Source organism: Mustela nigripes, chromosome 1, assembly GCF_022355385.1.
Source record: "Mustela nigripes isolate SB6536 chromosome 1, MUSNIG.SB6536, whole genome shotgun sequence".
NCBI lineage: Eukaryota > Metazoa > Chordata > Mammalia > Carnivora > Mustelidae > Mustela > Mustela nigripes.
The window spans coordinates 125,298,578-125,319,793 of record NC_081557.1 but is presented as its reverse complement, the minus strand read 5'-3'; the positions used below and the strand labels follow the sequence as shown (position 1 = coordinate 125,319,793).

The following is a 21,216-nucleotide window of genomic DNA, read 5'->3' as shown; positions in this document are numbered from 1 at the left end:
TCTGGGCATGTACCTTTTTTAGGTTCTGTGGCTTAACTGTGCATTGACTGTATACCATTTCCTCATGTATTTGTATATCTTTATAAAGTTGTTACTATACTCTCAGTAATTTGTTGAACCAAAGAGTTACAGAAATACGAATAAATTGGATGTGGGAAGACTTAGTTTCTTCCCTAACTAGCTCTGTGGTCTTGGGTATTTTCTTCTTTAGCTTTTTAATTGTGTGTAGATAGGGCTGCTTTATTTAGTTATTTATTTATTTATCTTTCTCCAAGTTTTAATTTAAATTCCAGTTAGTTAGCATGCAGTATAATATTAGTTTCAGGAGCAGGGTTGGTTTATTTTCTTTTTAAATTTTTATTTATTTATTTTTTAAGGATTTTATTTTATTTTAAAGATTTTATTTACTTATTTGTCAGAGAGAGAGAGCGAGAGCGAGCACAGGCAGACAGAGTGGCAGGCAGAGTAAGAGGGAGAAGCAGGCTCCCTGCGGAGCAAGGAGCCCGATGTGGGACTCGATCCCAGGATGCTGGGATCATGACCTGAGCTGGAGGCAGCCGCTCAACCAAATGAGCCACCCAGGCATCCCAGGATTTTATTTTTAAGTAATCTCTATACCCAACATGCGGCTGGAACCTACAACTGTGAGGTCAAGAGTCACACACTCCACTGACCGACTGAGCCAGCCAGGTGCCCCAACAGGGTTGTTTTAGATGAAAATACTTTGGGAGAAAAGAAAACGACATGTATATTTGATTTACTTACCTATTTTTAAATTGAAGTACAGTTGGCATACAATGTTACATTAGTTTCAGGTACACAGCATAGTGATTTGACAAATCTATATGTTATGCTTATGCTCACCACAAGTGCAGCTACCATCTGTCATCACACACCACTATTACGAGACCATTGCTTGTATTCCTGTTCCGTGCCTTTTCATCCCAGTTGCTTATTCATTCCTTGACCAGAAGCCAAGCCTATACCTCCCACTCCCCTTCACCCATTTTGCCCATCCTGTCACCCTCCCTTCTGGCAGCCATCAGTTTGCTGTCTGTGTTTATGTTAAGATGATATGGGAAGCTGTTTGCTTCTTGGTGAAATATGATCAACTTTATTGCATTAATTGTAGATCTTTATGTTTTCTCAACTTCCCCTGTGAGGTTATATGCTTCATAAGAAAGGATTATATTGTATACATGTATCTTTCATTTGGAGGTATTTAGCATCTATCAGACTAAAGGATAGGTAGATTAATTTTTACTGCATTGCTACAAACTTTGAAAATGATCCCTTTAAACTTACATTATGAAGACATCAGATTGTGTCTCCCAGGTACCTAATGATTTTTCAAGCAGGTTATTCATGACCAAGAACACTTGGATCCAAACTAATGGTCTGAATATATTGAGTGGGACTGAGCTGCATTCTAATCAAATGAAGAGATACTGGATTTGCAGAGCCCTCTAAATGAGTGATTTTCATTTTTTTTTCACAGCCCACAGATAGAAATTCAAAAGTTCCCTCAGTATAGTAACTCTGTTGTGTAATTCACTCTCTCTTATCCTCTTCCTTTCCCCCACCCCTCCACCTTTCTCCATTCCTTCCCTTCCGTTTCCTTTTCTCTCTTCCATTCTAGAAAGAAAAGGCCAAGCAGTATTCACTAAATTGATTTTGTGAACTACAGTTTGAAAAATGTTTTCCTAAACTGTAGTGGAAATCTACCATGCATATTTCCTCTTGAGTCAGCTCTTCTGATCCTCTAGACAAACTTATTGGCCTTTGATCTATTCACAGGGAGGTTCCTGGCCATCTGTCATTTGTAGATGTCTCCTTTGCTGTTGGCCCTCAGATCACTTTGGGAACTTTGTGTTCCTGATCAATTCTGCTGTTTGTGGTCAGCTCATTCAAGCAGTCTGCTCCTGCTGTACAGATCTCTTCATCCTCCCATGTCTGCCATATGAAGTTCTGCTTATCTGTCAAGGTCTAAGTCAAATACCACTTCTTTTCTAGAAGCCTTTACAGATGCTCAGTCAGAACTAATATTTCCTGCCTTCCGTTGTACATCTTTTGTGCCTCCGTCATGACACGTACTGTTTATTAGATGTTTTTGCTTGTATTTGGCTAATACATTTTTGAAATTTCTTTTCAGGAACTCCTTTTCTCTGATCCTTTTAATACTGTACAAGGGTATCCATAATAAAAATGACAAAGGGGGATTTGGGGCCAGTTTCATCCTAGTCATATAATGGTCCCAACAGAGTTGTTCAGAACAACGATGAAGTCACTTACCTGACAGTAATTTCCATAAGTTTGTGTTCTCAATCTCTCCTTCAAGGATATTTTTATATACTTACTGTGCTAGAATAAAGTGGGATAGACTGGAACAATATTCTGTCTGGATTAGACACATTTTCTCATTCATGCAAATACATTTTATTTATTTGTATATTTACCTATTTAACAATACATGTAATATTCATTGGCCATTATTTCTGTGTCAAAGTCTAAGTTCTTTTTTGGGGGGGTGGGGACTGTCTATTTTTTAAATATTTATTTATTTAGTTCAGTAAGCCACTGTATAATAGTCCATGATGCAGTGTTTGGTGATTCATTAGTTAAGTATAACACCCACAGCATAGGCCCTCCTCAATACCCATCACCCTGTTACCCCCTTACCCCCACCCTACTCTCTAGTGAAACCCCCAGATTGTTTCTCGGTGTCCTCAGTCTCTCATGATTCATCTCCCTCTCTGATTTCTCCCCCTTTGGATTTTACCCGCTTCCCTTATGGTTGTCCACTCTATTGTTTATGTTCCGTGTAAGAGTGAAACCAAATGATAATTGTCTTTCTCTGTTTGACTTACTTCACTTAATATATCCTCTCCAGTTCCATCCATGTCAATGCGAATGGTAGGTAGTCAGCATTTCTGATGGCTGAATAATACTCCATTGTATATTTGTACCTACCTACCTTATCCATTTGTCTATTAAAGGGCGTCTCTTCTCCTTCCACAGTTTGGTTATTGTGAACATTGCTGCTAGGAACATTGGGGTGTACGTGCCCCTTTTTTTCACTATGTCTGTATCTTTGGGTAGTGCAATTGCTGGGTCATGGGGTAGCTCTATTCTTAACATCTTGAGGATCCTCCATGCTGTTTTCCAGAGTGGCTGTACTTAAGAGACTTACTGTGGAAAGTTTTCAATTGATGCTCTGTAGTGTTGCTTATTTAATGATGCTCAGACATTGACTCTAAGACAGTGTTATTACAAAGTTCCAGTCTAATTACAATTACATTAAGTTCACACTGTTTTGAAAATGGTACATGTTCTCAAATAGTAACATGATAGTTTAATTCTGGAAAACAGTCTGAGAAATTAACTGTAGGAGGTAAAGCATATTTATATATTTATACATACTCATATTTTTAAAATGCATATTGAGTTAGCCTGTGAAAAACACTTTTGAATTTTTGTGGCTCTCCTTATCAGGGACAAGAGGGAATAATATGCCTTAATTCTCATTTGAGTTTACATTAAGTCCTTATCAAAATAAGCCACTGTAAATACTCATTGCACTTGTGCTTTGCCTTTGTTGGCATGCATTTATTCTTTTTGTTCTTCCAAGGTGTGATACTTCCTGTTCCTGAGTAGTTTTACTTACCAGCTATTCTGCCATATGTTTGCACACTTGCCTTCAAAAAGGTGGGGTGCAGGGGTGACTGGGTGGCTCAGTCAGTTAAGCATCTGCCTTTGGCTCAGGTCACAATCCTGGAATCCTGGAATTGAGTCTTGCATTGGGCTCTCTGCTCAGTGGGGAGCCTTCTTCTCTCTCTGCCTCTGCCTCTCTCTGTTTCTGTCTCTCATGAATAAATAAGTAAAAAAAAAAAAAAAGTAAATAAATCTTTTAAAAAAGGTGGGGTACATAGTCACATTTTCATATGAAAAATGAGAGCTGGCATTAAAATTAAACAAGGATCTACTGTGTTCAAGTAGTCTATAAAGAGATGTGAATTCTGTTGGGATAGCATCATCTTTTTGTAGATAAGCAAAGATAGAATTTTTGTGGGAGGAATTATGTACTCTTTAAAAAATTTTCATTTTCAAATTGTGTTTGAAATACTTCTGAGGGTTAAAAAGGAGCCTACTTTAAGAAACAGTTGGCCTATGGTTGATGAAGTTTTAGGACTTAAGGCCCAATTCATTATAAGTTGACTATCAGTTGAGAAAGAGGAACGAAGTTAATTGATTTAGAAGCTTGTTTGCTAAATAAAGGAGACCTTCACTGGTTGGAAGGAGCCTAACTGCAGATTTTTACAAAGTTCTTTAGGAATGTGAAAGAATGCTAGCATTTTTCTGCACTTCCCTAATTTCTGACCTGGAGGGATAAAAAAAGGGCACAGCAGGATGGTGGAATGATTCAGAACTATAGCAATGCACAATCTGGAATACACTGTTATTGTGGGCAATCCCTGTGCCCTAAGTGGATTTAGCTAGCTGCTAACCCGCACAGTAAGAGACAACTGCAACGATAGTAAGCGCCTGTCATCAAAATAGTAAGAGCTAGGCTTTTATAGGGCACGATATGTGTCAGTCCTTGTTCTCAGGGTTTTGTATGTATCAATTCCTTTAATCCTTTTAACAACCTTTTGAGTAAGGTACTATTATCCCTATTTTGTAGATGAAAAAACAGACACAAAAAGAAGCAGATCTGGGAGTGATTGTAAACTGGGCACTCTGCTGCCAGTGCCTTTGTTCCTATCCTTCCCTTTTTGGCCAGTCCTGCAGTTAACACTGGAGCTAGGACAGGTGCACTGAAAGCTCTCCATCTATAGACGGCTCAGTGCCTCAGCTACTTAGGTCAGAAAAATAAGGGCTCACCAATGAGTAGACCAAAAAACCAGTAGTTGGATAAAAAATGATCCCTCTGAATTTGAGTAGGCATTGATTTTTCTACCTGACTGCAAGTCTCCCTTTGAGAAGCTTTACCATCTCTCTGCCGGGGCCCTGTGGTATTCACCCCACATGTAGCTCAGCCAACGCCTCTGCATCTCATGGAAGCTTCTTCCATTTGACAGAAAGGAATGCGTATTTCTTATTTATAGCTGTATAGGTTCTAGTTCAGTGTTTGGCCTATGTCAAGGGCCCAGTAAATATGGTGTGGGTGGGTCTGTGGCACAGATCGGGCCAAAGTTGTATGCATTGCGGTGGTCATGGAGTTAAAGGAAAAGATCACCACTGCCCTAGTCACAGGAAGAGGCTTCAAATTCATCTCAGCAATTTCCATTCCCTGCCAGATGAGAAGATGTAACCATATCTGAGATTTCCTTCCATACCTCAAACACAAGAAGGCTTTTGAATTTGTTTTGGTACCATAGGCCCAAACTCCAATCCCACCTAGCACAAAGCCACAGATATTCCCTTTCTAGCTGCCATCTGAAACTGTAAGACACAGTAGTTTTTTTTTTCTTTAAATGTTATTTAAAGAAAATTAATTTAATTTTTTAAAAATGTTATTTAAAGAAAGACAAAAAAAATTAACTTCAGTGTTAGAAACTCTATTAATATATACCCACTTTCCTCCCTAAATCCATGCTATTGATTAGGTTATAGAAAATATTTTCTGGCAATAGGTACATGTTATTTAGTGTTAATTGGTTAAATGGTTAAATTAACACATGTGAACATACTTTGCAAATTACAAAACATTATAGTTATTTTGCTAATATGTTACTGCCAATAGATGATTGGCTTTTAAAAATTTTGTTTAGGAAGTCTATTTGATAAATTAATTGAGTTAATTACTGGGTTGTCTTATTGAATGTTATGTTACTACTTTGGGGGTTAGGAGTTAAATGTTGTATTTTCCACCTTGCTTTAAAAACTATATTTTTATCATAATCCCTGAAAAAACATTTAGTATTTTCTTTCCTTTCTTGCTTAAAGTGCTTCACTTATTTTTTATTTATTTATTTTTTGCCTCAAAAGGCAAAGAGAGGAGAGAGAATATTATGATAGTCTACGGTTTATTTGTTTTTTTTTTTTAAGCTTCATTTTGGTTTTTGTATTTTTAAAATCTGTGTCTTTATCTTTTCAACTTTTCCCTTTTTCATTCCTGTCCTGTTCCTGTTTATCTTTCATCATTGTCTCTCCCTCTTTTCTTCCGATGAATTTTAATTCCTCTACTAACTGGTCTTAACCAAACTGGACTGTTAGTAGGTCACTGTGTGGTCCTCTGGCACCTTTTTTATTGTCACAGTTCTCAGCATCTCGTCATTGTGTGGTCTCTTCCATGGGGTATAACTCTATTTCAGCCTAGAAAGGAACATCTCAGGTTTCCAAATCCTGAACCTGCCCTTATAATGACAAAGACATGTACTTCCATAGCACTGTCTCTTCTTGTAGAAGCTGTCGGGATTGATCCATCTGCTCTAGCCGTGGACAGGAGGTTACCTTTCACACTGGCGTGGTGTATAGCAGGTGTTTGCAGGGTCCCTGGGACTTCATGAGGCCTTCTACCCTCAGCACCAAGGTGTTAGCAAGCTTCCTTTAGAACGTGTGACTAGGGGCACCTGGGTGGCTCAGTGGGTTAAGCCTCTGCCTTTGGCTCAGATCATGATCTCAGGGTCCTGGGATTGAGCCCCTCATTGAGCTCTCTGCTCGGCAGGGAGCCTGCTTCCCTTCCTCTCTCTCTGCCTGCCTCTCTGCCTACTTGTGATCTCTGTCTTTCAAATAAATAAATAAAATCTTAAAAAAAAAATAAAAAAGAATATAAGCATAGGGGCACCTGGGTGGTTCAGTGGGTTAAGCCTCTGCCTTACGCTCAGATCATGATCTCAGGGACCTGGGATTGAGCCCCTCATTGAGCTCTCTGCTCAGCAGGGAGCCTGTTCCCCACCCCACTGACCCCCGCCTGCCTCTCTGCCTACTTGTGATTTCTCTGTCAAATAAATAAAATAAAATAAAAAATCTTAAATAAAATTAAAAAAAAAATGTGTGACTAATGTGTGACTGCTTTGCTGTGACCACAAGACGCATCCTAAAGCCTGCTGTTGTCTTGTACCCTCAGGCCTTCTTCTAGGCAGCTACCTACTCTTTTTTTTTTTTTAATTAATTAACATATAATGTATTATTTGTTTCAGGGGTGCAGGTCCGTAATTCATCAGTCTTACACAATTCACTGCTCTCACCATAGCACAAAAGTGCTGCTTCCTAAGCCTTCTCAAAATGAATCACTGCAGCTTTATTTGGATATTGCAGAAGTCAAGGAGATAGATGGCCAACTGAGAGGAACTTGAGCTCTAACTATAACTCTACAATCTCTAGTCAGAGTCAAATCATTTAATCTCTTTAAATTCCTTTTTGTATGATTTTGTAGAAATAATTCTACATTTGGTCTGGGTGTTAAGGTCTAATAGGGAATTGGTTTGGTTATCCTGATTTTCACTCTTTTACCTCCTTTCCAGCACCCTCCCATGCCCACCCCAGTAGTGGCAAAGGATGGGGGTGGGATGATGGAAAATCATTGACTTAAGTCTATACCTAAGTTATATTCTGTTTCTGCATTGACTCAGTCTAAGCCAACACCGAATATTAACTCATTGGGAGAATCGCCTAATTCATTTATTTAGTAAGTGCTTAGTTCATACTTAAGGAAATAAAGGAAATTCACTGTGTTGCAAGGAAAGGAATTGATTCCCTATGTCTGTCTCTTCAATTGGATATTATTTTCTCAAATTGGCCCAATTTTATTTTATTTGCTCATTTTAAAATGAGTAAAGACCCACACCCAATGTGGGTCTTAAACTCATGACCCCAAATCAAGAGTTGTATGCTCTACCAACTGAGCCAGCCAGGCACCCCAAATTGACCCAATTTTAAATTTTAAATTTCATCGTGGTGATTTTGAACAACTCCCATTACTTTATATAAATTACACTAATTAGATACAAATAATAGTAATGGATTTTTTTCTCTTTAAAGAAAATCTATTTATTTATATACAATAGTAGTTGCATTTAACTGAATATTCTAGTTAGTATATGTATCAAACACTTCTGCTCATTTTCTAGTGCCTATTCTCCCTTCATCTTTAGAATAGAACCGCATCTTTCAGGTGGGCACATTGCCATCCAGCTGAGACTGTATTTACTAGAATTTCTGGTGTTCTGATAGTCATGTAACTAAATTTCTGGTGTTCTGATGGTCATAAACTTCCATTGAAATGTAAATGGAAGTATTGCATATCACATTCAAGGTATATCCTTAAAAGTGGGTGGTGCAGCCTTCATTTCCTTCTTCTCTCCACTTACTGGAATGTTGATTTGATGGCTACAGGCTGAAGAGAGGTCTTAGATTGAGAGATGGCCTGCTAATGACAGTGGAGCAGCCAGAATAGGATGCTGGGTCCTTTTGACTGTGGGGCTGCTATACCTGGATTGCCTACCCCCAGACCTCTTTTACCTGAAAGAGAAGAGCATACCTCTCTTGTGTAAGCACTAGTATTTGGAGTGGCTTTTTGTACGCAACTAAACTTGATTACAATTAATGTAATATAGCTGAGTATAATTTTCAAATAATAGGATATGATAAAGTATGCTTAATACTGGAACTATACTGATTATAATGCAAAATAATAAAATATTTCGAAGCCACTTGAAGAGCAGTAGTTGTTCCTAGGTCCATTAAAACCTAACTGTGTGCAGTATTATAAAAAATATCTCATTGGTTGTCTTGAATTTTCTTTCTCTTAATTCTTTTGGAAATGCAGATTAATATTGAGTAATAGTTTTGTTATTTAGCAGCAGTATTTCCTAGTGCTAAGTAGAAAACTCTGGATGTTTAGGAGAATTATTGGAAATATTCTTTCTGGAATCCTTTTAGCTAATGTGTTCCAAGACTGACTTTGTGCTTTTTTGGTGGTGGTGTTTCTTGAGTGATAATGATAAGAATATGTGTATTAAAGTGTGACTGGTAATCTCATAAAATTTATGCATCTTTGGTCAAAGACAGATATGTAAAATAAAAGAGCTCTGATTTTTCATTATCTTTGACTTTTTATATTATTTGTATCTGATGTAATTTTAAAAAATCATGGTGAATATACCTAACATAAAATTTACTATTTTAACTGTTTTTAAGGATACAGTTTATTGGCATTAAATACACATAACTTACATTGTTGTATAATCATCCCCACTATCCATCTCCAGAACTTTGTCATCTTCCCAAAATAAAAATACATACTCATTAAATAATAACTCTCCATTCCTCTCTTCCCAGCCGTGGCTACCAACTTTCTCATTTTCTGTGTCCATGAATGTGACTACTCGAGAAACCTCACCTAAGTGGAATCATATATTATTTGTCTTTTTGTGACGTGCTTAGTCCACACTAATATAATAAGTCCTTTGTTTTACTTGGGGAATTATTTAATCACAAAATAATTATTATTGCTTTAGATTGTCTTTTTTACATTTATCTTCTGAAAGCTTTCATCTGTAGTGGTAATTCTATGGATGTTAACAGAGTGGATGGTGTTATGATAAAATAGGATATTGGAATCGTTAATTTATGAAATACAGCCCAAGGTAAAAGTCACTGTATAGTTTGGTGTTTTTAATATTATAAAGGCAGTTGAAACTTAAAACAAGGACTTTATATTAACAGATACTACATAAGAGATAAATGTATTAGGTATTTTAGCTAATCTGTATAAGAACATAGATGTCATATTGTAGTGTACATTTGATATCATGCATTATCTGAATATATTAGAAATATATAAAATGTGATTTTAGGATAAAATATTAAAGTTCACAGATGAAGCACTTTCCTCACTTGGCTTATATTCTATTTGTGTAACAAATGGTAAATTAATTTTTCTTTTTCAGAATGTATAGATTTTTAAGATTGAACAAAAATCCCTGAAAAGGAATTAAGATATTGATGATTATTTGTTGCCTTGGGGAAAATATTGATGATCTTCCATTGCTTCAAAAAAAAAAAACAAAACACATTTGTCCTTGATTTAACTGTGTTTTTTTGTTTGTTTGTTTGTTTGTTTCAATTTGTATCACTTCTTGCTCCTTCTTGGTTTCCTCAGAGACACTTTACAGAGGTACACTTCAATAAAACCCTTCTGGTAGATTGGTGGCTAAATTTCTTTAAAAAAAATACCAATTAAAAGAAGAAATGTGATAGGGAGTTGGCCTAATAGGAGGTATGCAACTGTATTTGCAAATCTTAGACATTATCCCACAATTTCGATGTAACCCTTCAGCTGACAATTAAAATCTTTGTTTTATCAGTCATCACCCAACCCTAACAGATGGGTGAAGAATTAATCTGATTTGTATTTTTCCCTACAACTTTCTCCTACACGTTGTAAGATTCTATGATTTACTTTCAGTGAGTTCTTGAAGATAGTTGATGGGCTTATAGATATAATATTTATACCCTATTAAAATTATGCCAGAGTAAAACCACAGAACAGAAGACCCCTGTAGAAATTTGAAGACAATTTTGATACTCCCGTCCACTTGGAAAAAAAATCTGCTAATACCATAATGTTTTTTCCCTTGCCAGGACCCTCCTTGCCTGGTGTCATTTCTTGAGCTCTCCTGGGAGGAGATTAGTCTAAAACAACAAAGTAGCCAGATGTCTGGTTCTGAGAGAGTCCCAGAGGCCAGGCTACGGTAGGCAACAGAAACCGCGTGGGGCTGAAGATCAAAGATACCTGAGAATTACTTATGGGCACATAGTATGTGTCATTCCCATTATTAGCAGTCTGAGAAAATTTGTTTCCCTAATTAACCCTTTTGTTGGAGTAACCTTAAATTTTAGTGAGTATATTTCTTTTTTGATATGTTTTCTTTTGTGTGGTTTTGAGCAGTACATACCAAAAAAGAGAAATGAAAAGGAACCCATGTGCTTGATTGAAATCTCTAAGCACTGTTCTTATCCACAATAAATGTGTTGTTATCCAGTATATAACCATTTATCATGAAATAAGTGGGCATAAGGGTTCTAAGTCAAAATTACAAATTAATAGTCAGGAACTACATGGTTTAATGGATGAAGAGCTGTTCTTAAAGCCCCAATCCTTACTTTAAAAGTACAATTATTTCAACTTTTAACTGCTTTAGAGTGGAGATTTTTAGATCACAGCTTCCTGGTCTTAAAATGAATTCAGAATAAATCCCAGTGGTGGGAAATCTGTACCTTATTAATAGTTGACCTCTTTCTTTTTGCATTGGTATTATAATGAAATGCTAATTGAAAATTCTTGCTATCCTTTACCTGTTTGCTTTATAGATACAGTTTTACATTGCAGAGACATAGATGGATTTGGAAAATGTGAATACATTTGCTGTTTTGAGTTTGTTTTAATCCTAAAGCTTCTAAAGGCTTTTAGCTGAATTTATTCCAAGGCATAGGTAAAAATCTAATTATAACTTTTGATATGTTAGCCTCTAGATGAGAGTATCAAAAGAGAGAACAAAAGATTTTGGTTGGCGTTGCCACTTATTTTTGTTTCTGTTCAGCGTCATCGTGTAACAACAAAATTGTGTAAAAGCCTTATTCCTGCTTTCCATGAGATATAATCATAAACCATTGTTATCAAGAGCCAGCTTTAGCGCTTTTAAGTGCTACAACACATTCTTTAACATCTAGTAATATAAACTTGGCATAAAAGCTGTAAAAATGTCTTTAAACCTAATTGGAGATATGTGTTAGCAATACAGTGCAGAGATTTCATATTCTTTGTGTGGTGGTCAAGGCTTCTTTTAACTCCTTGAGGAAAATGAAGCTCCTAGGAGCAGTTTGTAAGGATTAATTGATTTATCTTTTTGCTTCTAGATTTAAGTATTGAAGCAAGAATAAAATTGTCTTTTTGTACAAAGAATAGAGAGGCAACTGTATTCTTTTTTTTTTTAAGAGCTGAATTTGTGTGATGATCGGTGTTTTTGTTCTTTACACCTGTCTTTCTCTTACGAGGCTACCCCATTGTCAACCATACCATATACCATCACACAAGAGTCTGGTTATGTGTTTTCCTATTTTGAATGCAAGTTGAGTCAGTTACGACCATTGTGCCCTAAACATTTCTAAGCTCCAGTTAATGGCTTACTTTAAACAAGTAGTATTCAGAGTTACAAAATACTTCGCAGCATCACAATGTTTTTGTCAGTTCCTTGGAGTTGGTTATGTAGCAGGATTTGATCCAAAGGAATGAGAGTCCTAGTTCTAGGACTAAAGTCCAGTGGTAGAAGGAGCTTTCCGTTCTGTTGTGGTTCAGGGGGCTGTTTTTATTTCCTCTTTTCAAGGAACTCCTCTCTTCCTCTGCTTTCCCCCTCACCCCCAAGACACACATGCTTGTGTATATACCCACATTTAAAATAGGGATTTGCTAAGGAGAAGACCAAAAGGAACATCCCTTTTCCCTATCTTTCCGAAGTTGTCAATGTTGCTGATGGCTCACCTGTTAATGTAGTTGTCTTAAGCTGCTTCATTGACTCTTGGTGCTCTCCTCCACCTCCACCTTCCTCCCTCCTCCCATTTACCTTACGGACCATTACTGTGAGTATCATCTCTTGTAGCATCTCCCACCACACTGTGTACAGTACTTTCAAATAATAAGCATTATCAAATATAAGGAGGTGAAGAGTGTTAGTTTTCTAGTTCTGCTTTTTATTTATTCCCACTATCTTCCTTATTCATAGATTTCTTTGTATATTATGTATTCCTCTACCCAGTCATATTTTGTTTCTCTATTCTTCATCTTTTATTTCTTAATTCTGTTTCAGCAGTCTCTTTAAAGCTTTCCAGGATGGAAATAAGAGCTAAGTTGTAAGAACAGGCAATTAAGCTCTCTTTTTAAAATTCTTTTAATAACTTAATGTGTAATGATTTAGTACTTGAGTGGGTATTGAGGTAATAATCTATAAACTTTTTGTGATAGAATTATGTGCTAAGTAAAAATGCTTGCGATATAAATCAAGTTGGCTTTGTTAGAATGTGATGATTCAATATGCATTTTAATTTCTCTTAATTTTAAAAGCTTTGAGGTTAAGTGTGCAGTTTTAAATATTTTTTCCTAATCTCTGATGGCGTGAAAGATCTTAAGAGCTATTTACTTATTTACCTTTTTTACTTGTTTCGTAAATTTCTTTATTTCTAAAGGAACATTTTTCCTCATTTGAGGTTTGGAGGAACAGCCCTCAGAACATCTGTCACAATTTAAAATGGTGGTGGTCTTTGACACATAGTTGCCCAAGAGTCTGAGGCTGCAACGTGATAGGATTAGATCTTAGTGGATGGGAGGGTCTTCACCCTGGTGGCAAATGAGGGGTAGCTCACTGCTTGGGAGGGCACTTTTGGAGGGAAAGTTATGTTTGGAGTGCAAAAATGATTAGTTCTTGATTCCTTGTGACTTTTCACTCTTGCTAAAACAAAGAACAACATTTTAAAAAGAAGAAATAGAAAATTAAGTATTGTCATTGATTGTATCCAATATGAGCATTTGACAAGAAAGACATGTTTTAAGTGGCATGTTTTTCCTTTTTCGGGTAAAATTTACATGGTTAAATACGGACTGAAACGACAACGGATAGATAATCAGATACCTCAGAATATGTTTGGGAAGCTGGGCTTCCGGAAGATATGAGGCTTAGTTTTTTTAGCCTGGGGATTTTGCCTGGGGAAAAATGTATGTGCCTCAACAGCTGAAGGGCTATTCAGGAGGAAACAAAGTAAAATGGCATCTATTTTAACGTGTAATTTTGCTATTTCATACTTAATCTTATCCTTGGCAGAAATGTCAAAATATACTAGCTGCAAACCAGCTCTGACGCCATATCCACACGACCAAATTGAACTGGGTAGCTAAAATCCTTAAGAATCAAATAGAAGAGGGTCCTTTCTAGGTAATTCTCTGGAGAGTAGGGAATGCTCTAGTGGTATCAAAATGAAGATGTGGTATATTTCAAACAGGATCATACAGCCTAAGAAAAGCTGCTATGGAGAGGGCAGGGGGCAGACTTAAAAGTTGGTTTATCATACTTAAATATAGCTACAGATTCTTTCACATCATTTTCTACCTCTGTATATTCCCACTCAAGTTTAAATAACCTTCCTCCATTTATGTTTAGGTTTTTTTTAAAAATTCTAACTGGATCTCAAATTGAATCGTTCACGCTGGAAATGATTCTACAGTTCCCTGTGCCTTATTTCCTTCTCTGCTGTCCCTCAGAGGCTAAATTATTCTAGCTGTACAAACCTGTACAAACTATTTAAGTGAAAATCAAGTTCTTACTAATGGACTAGCTAGATTTCTATTTTATATAAATGCTTTTCTTTTGTTTACCCTGGAGTGGAAGCCTATCCCTTGGTAAAGTCTAGACTACAATTTATCCTGTCATTACATGGCTATTGTTGATTGTTTTTTAATCAAATATCAAGTTTCTGTATTTAATGACTTGGAAGATGCATTACATTTTGTCAAAATGTAAGAATTTATGAAGAATAAAAAGCCTCTGGAATCCCCAAAAGATCAAGAAGGGGATATGTATAATTTTGCTGTTTAACACATATATAAGCATTAATATTTATTATTGAGGTTAGTATTTTGTATTTTCACTTCCATCAACAAATAATATAGTATATTATTTAGAGACCATTAAACAGCTCAGGATTTACTCACAGAAAAGAAAATTTTAGGGTTTTTTTTTTCTTCTTTTATTTGAATTTTCCCCGGGTTGTTTGGTAAAGAGCAAGCAAATTTGTTTACGATGAGGGCATTTACCTTGAATAAAACCCTGTCTGGTATATGGAAGTAATCCAAAGAACTGATAAGTTGCTGAATGGTCACCATCATCTGTTAACATAATGCACAGACTGTTAATGTTAGGTAACAGAGGTAACCTTGACAGTGAAAATCAGTGCCATGTGTAGATATGGCCCTTGATACTTAATTTCTACTTAATTATTAGAGTGCACATAAAGCATATCAGGTTGGTAGGCTTTAGTAATAGTATTAGTTTCCTAACATTTAAAATTCATAGAAATGGTAGATAAATGCACTTTTGTTTGGCTGGAGGATTCATTTTTTATTAAAATAGCCATTAAAAACCAAAAATACAACATGCTTAGAAACTCATTTTTTTAAAGAAACACTTGATCAGTAGAAAATATTTCCCTAGCCAAATTGGTAGCCTCATGCTCTTTTTAAATAGCATCATTTGGAATACTTTAAAAAGTACCTTTTCCCCATAAATGTCCAATTATGCCTTTTCTTTGTAACCTTTGTAAGGGGAAATTTTATTAAGGAACGAGAGCACTGTATTTAATTCAGTGAAGTGAATTATAATTTCAAACATCTGTTTATGATGTTTTAAAGATGATGTATACATATCTATTTAGTGGAATATACCCTTTGGCTTTTCCTTATTTGATAGGTGTTGTGGCTTGGAAAGAAAACCACACATACATAGAGTAAATCAAAGACTCTAGGAACAGAGCCGCATTAAAATAAAACATGCAGTTCATATATGCAAACAGTAAAAAGCATACAAATGGGCGAGCTTTTTTTTTTTTTTTTTTTTTTTTTTTTGGTTTTCAATGATAAATTAAGATTAAAAAATAGTTTTGCTGTATCTTTTATGATTCTCTACTCTTTAAGCCAATTGTAGTGATCCATGCACTTTCCTCATGAGGGGATCAGTGTACACAAAAACTTACGCTTTGTGAGAACCTTAGAATATATGCTCGGATTAGAATATAAAAAAAATCTACATTTCAAGAAGATATTGGTATAGGATTTTCCCCCACCTTTGTCCCCTTAAGGAAATAGTGATGACAGCCGTTCAGATCTTCCCCACACCTCTGGTCCTCTGTATCGATGGAAAAAACACACTGGACAACTGATGACCAAGCAGTTAGCTTTACCAACCTGAGCTTTGGTATTTGAAATTTGGTTTTCAGTCTCATTTCCTGCCTACTGCAGCGATACGGCCTTTAGACAACTAGACTTTCAAAAGTTAAAAGGCAATAAGTCAATCCCCCGGAAATGGAGCAGAAACGTAGATTCACATCGTAAATAAGGAAATGCATTGAGTACATTAAACAGACATAGAAAAATGGATTTCTGTCTTTTGTAGTAAGGTAATTGGGCACCACTGCTTGGCAGGAGCTGGTGCTATTGAGCTGGCTGTAGCTGCCACAGGTTGATAGGCAGGTGATCAGGCAGCTTCCGCCAGGGTCTGCACAGGAGGCCTACCTAATATGCTGTCTGCCCTAAGGGCCTATGGGAACACAGTTGGATTATTATGTTAATGCATGAGCCTGCTGCCCTCTTCCTATCCCAGCTGGGTTCCCTGTTGTTAGGAACTGCTTTGCACTGACAGTGGAGTAATATGCTTCATGATTGAAAGGGCAAAGGGGCTTGGAGGAAGAAAAAAAAAAAAGAATAGGCTTGTACAGATATGTAAATGAGGGAAGGAAATCTGTAGGAAGATTTCACTCTATAGAGAGAAAGTTTATTAGAAAGTTCTTTTTCTCTCATAGCACTCTGTAAAACCATTCATTTCTTAATTAATTTCCGGGCTTGCTCTCCTTCCCAACACTGCCGTATAGTACATGGCAGTGTTTTCCAAAACAGGCACTTAGGCTGATTTTTCAACGGAGATGCTCTAACACATTGGTACTCAGCTGGAGTGCTGACAGTAGTACGTTTTTTTGTACCTTCATTACTCTTTCATACTCGTTCCTACACCTATCCCACTGTATTTTATGGGAAAGGTTTTGTTTTTTGTTTTTTTTTTTTTTTTAAAGGCGCTGAAGGATTTATATTTTGTGTTGATGTCACTTTTACTTTCCTTTATTTTTGGTGTGGCTTTGGAAAACTGCATAAACCTTTTGGGAGTGAGTGGAGATGGAAGTGAGGAAATGGTTGGGATGGAGAGTATTTTCTTGGGTTGATGAGGTTGGTATGAATGGTGGTTCAAACTTCAGTAGCATGTTGTTTTCAGCTGAGGTGTTTAATGTTGACACCATATCCTAGTGAAAAGAGTGTGGGCTTTTTTGTCCCTAGATCTGTACAGATTCCGACTCTTCTAACTAATAGTTAATCCAGTTTTGGATAAATTGCTTTACCCCTCATCTACCTCAACTCTAAAATAGGTATAATATGATTTTTAAATGAGAGGATAATGATAAAAATCATTAAGTCTGACAGAATGAATAGTCTGATACTTAATTGCTTAATAATTTTCAACTATTAGAGCATTATTTTAATATTATAGTTATATACTTTCAATGGTTTGAAGATTTTCTGTCTTTTCCTGTAGACTTTTTCTTTTAACCAACCCTCAACAAATGGGAATGACTTTAGCTTCAACCAGAGTTTGAGATGAAAATATTCAGATAGACATTATTTAACTTAAAGGGTTAATGTTAGCATATGTTCCTAAACAATCAGTTTTATAATAAGCCATATTTCAAATGCTAAAAGCAAATTGAATGGAAAAGAAAATCTATTTGGCCAATAGTCTAAACAGCTTCTGGAAATACTTTTAGTGGATGCCTAAATTTGGAAAGTTTACAAATATTTTCTGTATGTTTAACTGTGTCTAAGACATTTGTTTATTTAAACAAATTAGAAATGGCAGTATATAGCTGGGAATTATTTTTACTATATCTCTTTTGTTTTTTTTACTTAGAAGATGTATGTAAAGATGATGTATCCACAGTACCTGGTTCATTGAGAAATTGAGAAATGATGGTCATTGTTAATTAGTGTCAGTGCATGTTTCATATCCACAGACCAGCCTACATTAAGTAATGTTTTGCCGATTTAAAAGGAGGAACTTTAGGGAGATTCTCAAGGTCAGCAAATATAGAAAGTTGGGTGTACTATAGGATCCATAGGCTATGTTACCATACATCTGGTGAAAAGAATTCTCATGATTTAAAAATGATCCACTAATCATTTTAATACTCCATTGAAAACTTTGTGTTAAAGTTTGAGGTAGATACTTTGTGTTAAAGATTGAGGTAGATACTTTGTGCTATAATGGAAAAGAAACTCTTTTCTGAAAGACGATTGTGCATTTAACCACATATATACAGAATATAGGGAGAAGGAACCAGTTCTATCTAAGCAATTCTTTGTAGTAATAGCAAAATTCTTTTATAATACGTCTTCATATTACCCATTTAGTTGGTTATATATATGGTGTGTTTGGGGCATATGGAGATATATGTGTGTGTGTATATATATGATTATGTGTGTGTGTGTGTGAATATATATGTGAACACATGAATATATACATATTTATGTATGTGGCTATATATAATATGTTCATTATATAAAATATCAGAATCTGACTTATACCTAAAATATTTCAAGAGGAGCTCTAGTTAAGTGCATTCCTTAATAATAGGATTTTAAATAATGCATTAAGTTTGAGCAATAGTTGTTAACTTGTTAATATTTTGAACAAAAGGCATTAGAGGAAGCAATAAGACCATGAAATAGGTAAAGAAGAGTCAAAGGAGTGTGCCTTTTTTTTTTTTCCTTTTTTATCAACCAACAGTGCAGGCTGCTTCACTACCTGTTGTCAGAATCCAGTTCTACATCTGCCTCCAATACAACCATTGTACATTAAAAGAAGCCAATCCAGAGTAAATAAACTCTGTTTTAAAAGAGGTCTACTTTGGGGGCGCCTGGGTGGCTCAGTGGGTTAAAGCCTCTGCCTTGGGCTCAGGTCATGATCCCAGGGTCCTGGAATCGAGCCCCGCATCGGGCTCTCTCCTCAGCAGGGAGCCTGCTTCCTCCTCTTTCTGACTGCCTCTCTGCCTACTTGTGATCTCTGTCTGTCAAATAAATAAAATATTTAAACGAGGTCTACTTTGAAGAAAATCCATAGAACCTATTAGGTTTATATAAATGTTTGTCCAGTAGCTTGGTTTTCTTTAATGTAGCTGTAGATTTGACACATCTGGTAGCCCCTAATAGGTTGAATGGTATTAAGGACAGAAGTCTTATTTTATAGCAACAAAACAAAAACTAAAACAAAAAAAAGAAAGAAAGAAAGAAAAAGGAAAAAATAACAATGCAGTTCCTTAAACACAGTAGGAATTCATCAAATGCTCATTTACTGAATAATTGGGTCCATATAATAATGTACCATAGTAGTATTATAGTACTCGGATTTTAGTCTGTGGATCCCAGTGTACATTGATTTCTCTTACCTTTACTTAGTACTATCTCAAGAAAACATTATCCATGTGCCCCTTGGCAGCTTTGTGAAGCTGTTGAGTTTGTTTACCTTTCCAACCTCTCTGACCCCAGTGGTAACTTCTGCCTCTGCTGACCATCTTCCTTCCTCTACCAACCCATCACACCTCTTTATACCCTCCCCACATTGTTATTCAGAAAGGCCAGCACTGGAGAAATGAAGACTAGGTGAGGTGTTTTATAGGAAAGAACAAAAGAAAAAGCCCCAGAGGGGTTGTTGGTTTCTGTCCTGCTAGAAACTATTAACCTCTCTGGTGACTGTGTTGCCCTTCTGGTTGTGTTCCCCATTCACCCTTTGCTTTTCAAAAACTGTAGAAACACCCTGAATGATTCTTTTATTCCAAACCCCAATCCTAACTAGAATTGTTAAGAGCCACTCCTCTATAAATGTTTCCCTCCCCACAAGACTTCTTTCAGCTTTTTTCAGATGTTTCCCCCAAAGATGGTAAAATATTTTTGTTGACTTTTTTCCTGGGGCCTTACAAATCTCTAAATATCAACAAAGAATTCTGCAGAACAGGTTATATTCTAAAATCACGGTGAGTTGTATTGTAAAAAATAAACACTGCATTTTTTTAAAGGCTTGCCTTACCTCCCCATCTCCATCCTTCCTCTTCTTTCCCCCTTAAAATGATTATTTGTCTCTATTTTTCCAAATTTACCAGAAATTTTTTCTCTATTTCTGGGTCCCTAATTTAGCAAGTTGTTGATTAATCATTCTCACCACTTAGTAATTATAATATTGATAATGATGATACAGTTAATAATAAATAATATTTATTAAGTACTTACTATGCTAATAGGTTATATAGTCTCACTTAATTTTCACAAATGCTTACAAGTAGATACTAATTTTACACCCATTTCTGAGACAAGGAAACAGAGGGTTCCTACGTTAAAGTTGTTCAAAGTCCTGTCTATGGACCTGGATTCAGACCTGTATAAGCTAAATGTAGCGCCCTCTGGTGCTTATATATCTTACGTGCGTTTTAGGTGGTAAACTGCATACTGAATCTTAGCCTTTCTTTCCCAACCACCTCCCTCCTATCTTTGGATTGTGTCCAAATCTATTCTTGTGTAGGAGGTTGTGTCTCATTAGGTATAATCATGTCACATAGATCTAGGAGGATGGATCATGGATAAATAAGAGAGAAAAACCTTTTTTTTTTTTTTTAACCCTGTTTTTCAAGGCTGAATGGGTAGGCAGCTTTGTAACTTGGTATTATTTCATGACAATCTCAAAGGAAAAAGCAAGAGTCAGCATCACTAGTCCTTTTACTGGTAAAGTTTGGTAGTGAAAGTGGTGTGGATGGGTAAAAAGTTATCAGGAAGCTGATAGTTTAAGGGCATGAAAGCCAGAACAGAAATTTACATTAGTTTCTTTAAAAATAAACCTACTCTTGGAGCTAACAGTCTATTAAGTGTAAAGACGGACCCTGAAGATCAATTGGTAAAGTCACTTGCAGTTATAAAATATAGTTGACCCTTATACAACATGGATGTTAGTGGCACTGACCCCTGGGGAGTCAAAAATCTGTGTATAACTTCTGTCTCCCTAAAAACTTTACTAATAGCCTGCTGCTGAATGGAAGTCTTACCAATAACACAAATAGTTGATTCACACATATTTTGTATATTACATATATTATATACTATATTCTCACAACAAATCCAACTTCTTCTTAATTTTTTTAGTATTTCTTGGCTATGCAGTTCATCTGTGAGTTTTTCAAATTGTTGCAAATCTCCAAAAAAATTTCCCTTATATTCATTGAAAAAATATCTGCCTGTAAGTGGACCCATGCAGTTCAAACCAACGTTGTTCAAGGGTCAACTGAAAATAAGTCATGGGGGTGTAACAGCCAGCATGGTGACTGTGGTCAATAATAACTGTATTGCCTAGGAGAGTAGATCTT

At 36.1% G+C, this 21,216-nt stretch overlaps 1 protein-coding gene across 5 annotated transcripts in view; it reads left to right on the top strand.

Moving 5' to 3' along the window:
* SLC10A7 (solute carrier family 10 member 7) overlaps positions 1-21,216 on the top strand; it is a 257,565-nt gene that overhangs the window by 28,834 nt on the left and 207,515 nt on the right. The window contains exon 5 of one of the 5 annotated variants that reach the window (XM_059373347.1): positions 10,588-10,732. The exons of 2 other annotated variants lie outside the window; for them this stretch is intronic. In XM_059373347.1, the coding sequence (XP_059229330.1) occupies positions 10,588-10,701 (114 nt within the window). In that variant the 3' untranslated portion in view covers positions 10,702-10,732. Of the gene's footprint in view, positions 1-7,142; positions 7,636-9,282; positions 9,758-10,587; positions 10,733-21,216 lie in introns of those variants that run through there. 2 more of the 5 variants (XM_059373353.1, XM_059373339.1) reach the window with 2 other exon arrangements.